Below are 7,500 nucleotides of genomic sequence, written 5' to 3' on the forward strand. Positions count from 1 at the left end.
TCAGAGAGGTGTGTGTTGTGGTACAGTAAGGTACAGTAAGGTACAGAGGGGTGTTGTGGTACAGTAAGGTACAGAGGGGTGTTGTGGTACAGTAAGGTACAGTAAGGTACAGAGGGGTGTTGTGGTACAGTAAGGTACAGTAAGGTACAGAGGGGTGTGTGTTGTGGTACAGTAAGGTACAGAGGGGTGTTGTGGTACAGTAAGGTACAGTAAGATACAGAGGGGTGTTGTGGTACAGTAAGGTACAGTAAGGTACAGAGGGGTGTTGTGGTACAGTAAGGTACAGTAAGGTACAGAGAAGTGTGTGTTGTGGTACAGTAAGGTACAGTAAGGTACAGAGGGGTGTTGTGGTACAGTAAGGTACAGTAAGGTACAGAGGTGTGTGTGTTGTGGTACAGTAAGGTACAGAGGGGTGTGTGTTGTGGTACAGTAAGGTACAGTAAGGTACAGAGGGGTGTTGTGGTACAGTAAGGTACAGAGGGGTGTTGTGGTACAGTAAGGTACAGTAATGTACAGAGAGGTGTGTGTTGTGGTACAGTAAGGTACAGTAAGGTACAGAGAGGTGTGTGTTGTGGTACAGTAAGGTACAGTAAGGTACAGAGGGGTGTTGTGGTACAGTAAGGTACAGTAAGGTACAGAGGTGTGTGTGTTGTGGCACAGAAAGGTACAGAGGGGTGTTGTGGTACAGTAAGGTACAGTAAGGTACAGAGGGGTGTTGTGGTACAGTAAGGTACAGAGGGGTGTTGTGGTACAGTAAGGTACAGTAAGGTACAGAGGGGTGTGTGTTGTGGTACAGTAAGGTACAGTAAGGTACAGAGGGGTGTGTGTTGTGGTACAGTAAGGTACAGAGGGTGTTGTGGTACAGTAAGGTACAGTAAGGTTCAGAGAGGTGTGTGTTGTGGTACAGTAAGGTACAGTAAGGTACAGAGGGGTGTTGTGGTACAGTAAGGTACAGAGGGGTGTTGTGGTACAGTAAGGTACAGTAAGGTACAGAGGGGTGTTGTGGTACAGTAAGGTACAGTAAGGTACAGAGGGGTGTGTGTTGTGGTACAGTAAGGTACAGAGGGGTGTTGTGGTACAGTAAGGTACAGTAAGATACAGAGGGGTGTTGTGGTACAGTAAGGTACAGTAAGGTACAGAGGGGTGTTGTGGTACAGTAAGGTACAGTAAGGTACAGAGAAGTGTGTGTTGTGGTACAGTAAGGTACAGTAAGGTACAGAGGGGTGTTGTGGTACAGTAAGGTACAGTAAGGTACAGAGGTGTGTGTGTTGTGGTACAGTAAGGTACAGAGGGGTGTGTGTTGTGGTACAGTAAGGTACAGTAAGGTACAGAGGGGTGTTGTGGTACAGTAAGGTACAGAGGGGTGTTGTGGTACAGTAAGGTACAGAGGGGTGTGTGTTGTGGTACAGTAAGGTACAGTAAGGTACAGAGGGGTGTTGTGGTACAGTAAGGTACAGAGGGGTGTGTGTTGTGGTACAGTAAGGTACAGAGGGGTGTGTGTTGGTGCCCCCAGTCTAACCCTCCTGGTAGAATTATCACTCTCTCTTATATCTGGATTTCTGCTTGTTTGTGAGTAACTCTCGCTCTCTCCTTCTCTCTCTTTCCCTCTCCCTCTCTCTCTTTCTCTCTCTCCTTCTCTCTCTTTCCCTCTCCCTCTCTCTCTTTCCCTCTCTCTCCTTCTCTCTCTTTCCCTCTCCCTCTCTCTCTTTCCCTCTCACTCCCTCTCTCCTTCGCTCTCTTTCCTTCTCCCCTTCTCTCTCTTTCCCATTCCCTCTCTCTCTCTCTCTCTCTCTCTCTCTCTCTCTCTCAATCTCTCTCTCTCTCTCGCTATCCCTCTCTCTCGCGCTCTCTATCTCTCTCTCTCTCTTTCCCTCTCTCTCCTCTCTCGCCTTCTCTCCCTCTCTCTCCTCTCTTGCCCACTCTCCCTCTCTCTCTCTCTCGCTCTCTCTATCCCTCTCTCCCCCTCTCTCCCTCTCTCTCTCTTCCTCTCTCTCACTCTCTCTTTCCCTCTCTCTCTCTCTTCCTCTCTCTCACTCTCTCTCTTCCTCTCTCTCACTCTCTCTTTCACTCTCTCTCTCTCTCTCTCTTCCTCTCTATCCCTCTCTCTCCTCTCTCTCCCTCTCTCTCTTCCTCTCTCTCACTCTCTCTCTCTCTCTCTCTTCCTCTCTATACCTCTCTCTCTCACTCTCTCTTTCCCTCTCTCCCTCTCTCTCTCTTCCTCTCTCACTATCTTTCCCTCTCTTCCTCTCTCTGTCTTCCTCTCTCTCTCTCTCTCTCTCTCTCTCTCCCTCTCTTCCTCTCTCTCACTCTCTCTTTCTCTCTCTCTCTCTTCCTCTCTATCCCTCTCTCTCTCTCTCTTCCTCTCTCACTCTCTCTTTCCCTCTCTCTCTCTCTCTCTCTCTGTCTCTCTGTGTGTCTCTCTCTCTCTCTCTCTCTCTCTCTCTCTCTCCCTCTTTCTCCTCTCTCGCCCTCTCTCTCTTCCTCTCTCACTCTCTCTCTCTCTCTTCCTCTCTATCCCTCTCTCTCTCACTCTCTCTTTCCCTCTCTCCCTCTCTCTCTCTTCCTCTCTCTCACTCTCTCTTTCCCTCTCTCCCTCTCTCTGTCTTCCTCTCTCTCTCTGTCTCTCTCTCTCTCCCTCTCTCTCTCTTCCTCTCTCTCACTCTCTCTTTCCCTCTCTCCCTCTCTCTGTCTTCCTCTCTCTCTCTGTCTCTCTCTCCCTCCCTCTCTCTCTCTCTCTCTCTCTCTCTCTCAGGTGCCTGATGCAATTCGTAAGTGTCAGAAAGCCGGCATCTGCGTAAGGATGGTCACAGGTTTGTAATGTGTCACACTATGACTTACAGATTTACTACGGCACGGTTTACTATAAACATCATAACACTTATTAGGGTTAACCCTAACCCACAGGTTTGTAATGTGTCACACTATGACTTACGACAGCCAGCGCTAATTAGGGTTAACCCTAACCCACAGGTTTGTAATGTGTCACACTATGACTTACGAACACAGCCAGTGCTTATTAGAGACAGGCTACTTTTTATTTGAGCCAGGTGCCTATTTCCTTAAACACCACGTGGAAAAGACTACCGCACGGTTTACTGTGACCAGTATAAACACAATAACATGTTGAAAAGACTAAACATCATAACAAATCCCATTGCAGATCAGACTTGAAACACTAGGCTGTCTATCATACACCTCTGCCTTCCTGGTTCAGCAACATGGAGAGAGCTAGCATTGAGGTTTTCTTTTTGTTGGTGCCATGGCAACGATGACAGAATGAAACAAAAATATTTTAATGCGCATGATTGTGGTAGTATCAGAGCTGTGTCCATGGTACCCTCGTAAACAATACATTTAGACCGGGTGTTTATTGGAAACAGGACGATGCCTGGCTATTAAAAAAGGCCTTGCTATTTAAACAGGCCTGGCTATTGAAACAGGCCTGGCTATTAAAAAATGCCTTGCTATTTAAACAGGCCTGGCTATTAAAACAGGCTTGGCTATTGAAACAGGCCTGGCTATTGAAACAGGCCGGGCTATTAAAACATGCCTCGCTATTAAAACAGGCCTGGCTATTAAAACAGGCCTGGCTATTAAAACAGGCCTGGCTATTGAAACAGGCCTGGCTATTAAAACAGGCCTGGCTATTAAAACAGGCCTCTCTATAAAAACAGGTCTGGCTATTAAAACAGGCCTGGCTATTAAAACAGGCCTGGCTATTAAAACAGGCCTGGCTATTGAAACAGGCCTGGCTATTGAAACAGGCCTGGCTATTGAAACAGGCCTGGCTATTAAAACAGGCCTCACTATTAAAACAGGCCTGGCTATTGAAACAGGCCTGGCTATTAAAACAGGCCTGGCTATTGAAACAGGCTATTAAAACAGGCCTGGCTATTGAAACAGGCCTGGCTATTGAAACAGGCCTGGCTATTAAAACAGGCCTGGCTATTGAAACAAGCCTGGCTATTGAAACAGGCCTGGCTATTAAAACAGGCCTGGCTTTTGAAACAGGCCTAGCTATTAAAACAGGCCTGGCTATTAAAACAGGCCTGGCTATTAAAACAGGCCTGGCTATTAAAACAGGCCTGGCTATTGAAACAGGCCTGGCTATTGAAACAGGCCTGGCTATTAAAACAGGCCTGGCTATTGAAACAAGCCTGGCTATTGAAACAGGCCTGGCTATTGAAACAAGCCTGGCTATTGAAACAGGCCTGGCTATTAAAACAGGCCTCGCTATTAAAACAGGCCTGGCTATTACAATAGGCCTGGCTATTAAAACAGGCCTGGCTATTAAGTGTCACACTATGACTTACGAACACAGCCAGTGCTTATTAGAGACAGGCTACTTTTTATTTGAGCCAGGTGCCTATTTCCTTAAACACCACGTGGAAAAGACTACCGCACGGTTTACTGTGACCAGTATAAACACAATAACATGTTGAAAAGACTAAACATCATAACAAATCCCATTGCAGATCAGACTTGAAACACTAGGCTGTCTATCATACACCTCTGCCTTCCTGGTTCAGCAACATGGAGAGAGCTAGCATTGAGGTTTTCTTTTTGTTGGTGCCATGGCAACGATGACAGAATGAAACAAAAATATTTTAATGCGCATGATTGTGGTAGTATCAGAGCTGTGTCCATGGTACCCTCGTAAACAATACATTTAGACCGGGTGTTTATTGGAAACAGGCCTGGCTATTAAAACAGGCCTGGCTATTAAAACAGGCCTGGCTATTAAAACAGGCCTGGCTATTAAAACAGGCCTGGCTATTGAAACAGGCCTGGCTATTGAAACAGGCCTGGCTATTAAAACAGGCTTGGCTAATGAAACAGGCCTGGCTATTAAAACAGGCCTGGCTATTAAAACAGGTTTGGCTAATGAAACAGGCCTGGCTATTGAAACAGGCCTGGCTATTAAAACAGGCCTGGCTACTAAAACAGGCCTGGCTATTGAAACAGGCCTGGCTATTAAAACAGGCATGGCTATTGAAACAGCATGGCATTGAAACAGGCCTGGCTATTAAAACAGGCCTGGCTATTGAAACAGGCCTGGCTATTAAAACAGGCCTCACTATTAAAACAGGCCTAGCTATTAAAACAGGCCTGGCTATTAAAACAGGCCTGGCTATTGAAACAGGCCTGGCTATTGAAACAGGCCGGGCTATTAAAACAGGCCTGGATATTAAAACAGGCCTCTCAATTAAAACAGGCCTGGCTATTAAAACAGGCATGGCTATTAAAACAGGCCTGGCTATTAAAACAGGCCTTGCTATTAAAACAGGCCTGGCTATTGAAACAGGCCTGGCTATTGAAACAGGCCTGGCTATTAAAACAGGCCTCACTATTAAAACAGGCCTGGCTATTAAAACAGGCCTGGCTATTAAAACAGGCCTGGCTATTAAAACAGGCCTGGCTATTAAAACAGGCCTGGCTATTGAAACAGGCCTGGCTATTGAAACAGGCCTGGCTATTGAAACAGGCCTGGCTATTAAAACAGGCCTCACTATTAAAACAGGCCTGGCTATTGAAACAGGCCTGGCTATTAAAACAGGCCTGGCTATTGAAACAGGCCTGGCTATTAAAACAGGCCTGGCTATTGAAACAGGCCTGGCTATTGAAACAGGCCTGGCTATTAAAACAGGCCTGGCTATTGAAACAAGCCTGGCTATTGAAACAGGCCTGGCTATTAAAACAGGCCTGGCTTTTGAAACAGGCCTAGCTATTAAAACAGGCCTGGCTATTAAAACAGGCCTGGCTATTAAAACAGGCCTGGCTATTAAAACAGGCCTGGCTATTGAAACAGGCCTGGCTATTGAAACAGGCCTGGCTATTAAAACAGGCCTGGCTATTGAAACAAGCCTGGCTATTGAAACAGGCCTGGCTATTGAAACAAGCCTGGCTATTGAAACAGGCCTGGCTATTAAAACAGGCCTCGCTATTAAAACAGGCCTGGCTATTACAATAGGCCTGGCTATTAAAACAGGCCTGGCTATTAAAACAGGCCTGGCTATTAAAACAGGTCTGGCTATTAAAACAGGCCTGGCTATTAAAACAGGCCTCGCTATTAAAACAGGCCTGGCTATTACAATAGGCCTGGCTATTAAAACAGGCCTGGCTATTAAAACAGGCCTGGCTATTAAAACAGGTCTGGCTATTAAAACAGGCCTGGCTATTAAAACAGGCCTCGCTATTAAAAAAGGCATACATTTGTTTTTATGGTATATGGTGTTTTTTTGGTATATTTAAGCCATAAGGCCCGATGGGGTGTGGTATATAGACAATATACTTGGTATATAGACAATATACCACAGCTATGACCTGTTCTTACGTACGACGCAACGCGGAGTACAGCCCTTAGCCGTGGTATATTGGCCACAGACCACTAATCCCAGAGGATTTAATTCGAACAGTAAAAAAATAAATGTTTGTCATACCCATGGTATACAGTCTGATATACCAAGGCTGTCAGCCAATCAGCATTCAAGGCTCGAACGATCCGGTTTATAATGTATTATGTGTAACTCTTATGGCTCTGTTAAATTGTGTTGAAACTATTCTATTATGGCGGTGAAGAGGTTGGGCAAGTCACTGAAAGGTCGCTGGTTCATATCCCTGAGCCGACCATGTGAACAGTCTGTCGATGTGCCCTTGAGCAAGGCACTTAACCCTAGTTGCTCCTGGAAGTCGCTCTGCTTATGAGCGTCTGCTAAATGATTGAAAGGGTTAACATAGATGTCTGTTAGGACCGTGTGCTGCTGGCATCACCCATAGCAGCTAAATGTTATGACCATGTTATAACCACCAGGAGACAACATCAACACAGCCAGGGCCATAGCAGCTAAATGTTATGACCATGTTATAACCACCAGGAGACAACATCAACACAGCCAGGGCCATAGCAGCTAAATGTTATGACCATGTTATAACCACCAGGAGACAACATCAACACAGCCAGGGCCATAGCAGCTAAATGTTATGACCATGTTATAACCACCAGGAGACAACATCAACACAGCCAGGGCCATAGCAGCTAAATGTTATGGCCATGTTATAACCACCAGGAGACAACATCAACACAGCCAGGGCCACAGCAGCTAAATGTTATGACCATGTTATAACCACCAGGAGACAACATCAACACAGCCAGGGCCATAGCAGCTAAATGTGGCATCATCCATCCTGGAGAAGACTTCCTGTGTATCGACGGCAAGGAGTTCAACCGGCGAATTAGGAACGAGAAAGGAGAGGTGTGTATGTGGTTAGGGGCAGGTGTGTGTGTGTGTGTGCGCATGTCTCTGTGTGCTAACTCCTCCCCCTGTGTGTATGATTGACAGGTAGAGCAGGAGCGGATCGACAAGGTCTGGCCTAAACTACGAGTCCTCGCTCGCTCCTCCCCCACCGACAAACATACACTAGTCAAAGGTGAGTCACACACACACACACACACACACACACACACACACACACACACACACACACCAGTGCCGTTCAAGA

The 7,500-nt window shown here is 46.3% G+C and overlaps 1 protein-coding gene across 2 annotated transcripts in view; it reads left to right on the forward strand.

Moving 5' to 3' along the window:
* LOC110515266 (plasma membrane calcium-transporting ATPase 3-like) overlaps nt 1-7,500 on the forward strand; it is a 174,949-nt gene that overhangs the window by 142,371 nt on the left and 25,078 nt on the right. For both annotated transcript variants that reach the window (XM_036947843.1, XM_036947844.1), the window contains exons 18-20: nt 2,753-2,810; nt 7,132-7,253; nt 7,341-7,428. In XM_036947843.1, coding sequence (XP_036803738.1) covers nt 2,753-2,810; nt 7,132-7,253; nt 7,341-7,428 — 268 coding nt within the window. The remainder of the gene's footprint in view (nt 1-2,752; nt 2,811-7,131; nt 7,254-7,340; nt 7,429-7,500) is intronic.

Source organism: Oncorhynchus mykiss, chromosome 16 (genome assembly GCF_013265735.2).
Source record: "Oncorhynchus mykiss isolate Arlee chromosome 16, USDA_OmykA_1.1, whole genome shotgun sequence".
In the NCBI taxonomy this organism is placed as follows: domain Eukaryota; kingdom Metazoa; phylum Chordata; class Actinopteri; order Salmoniformes; family Salmonidae; genus Oncorhynchus; species Oncorhynchus mykiss.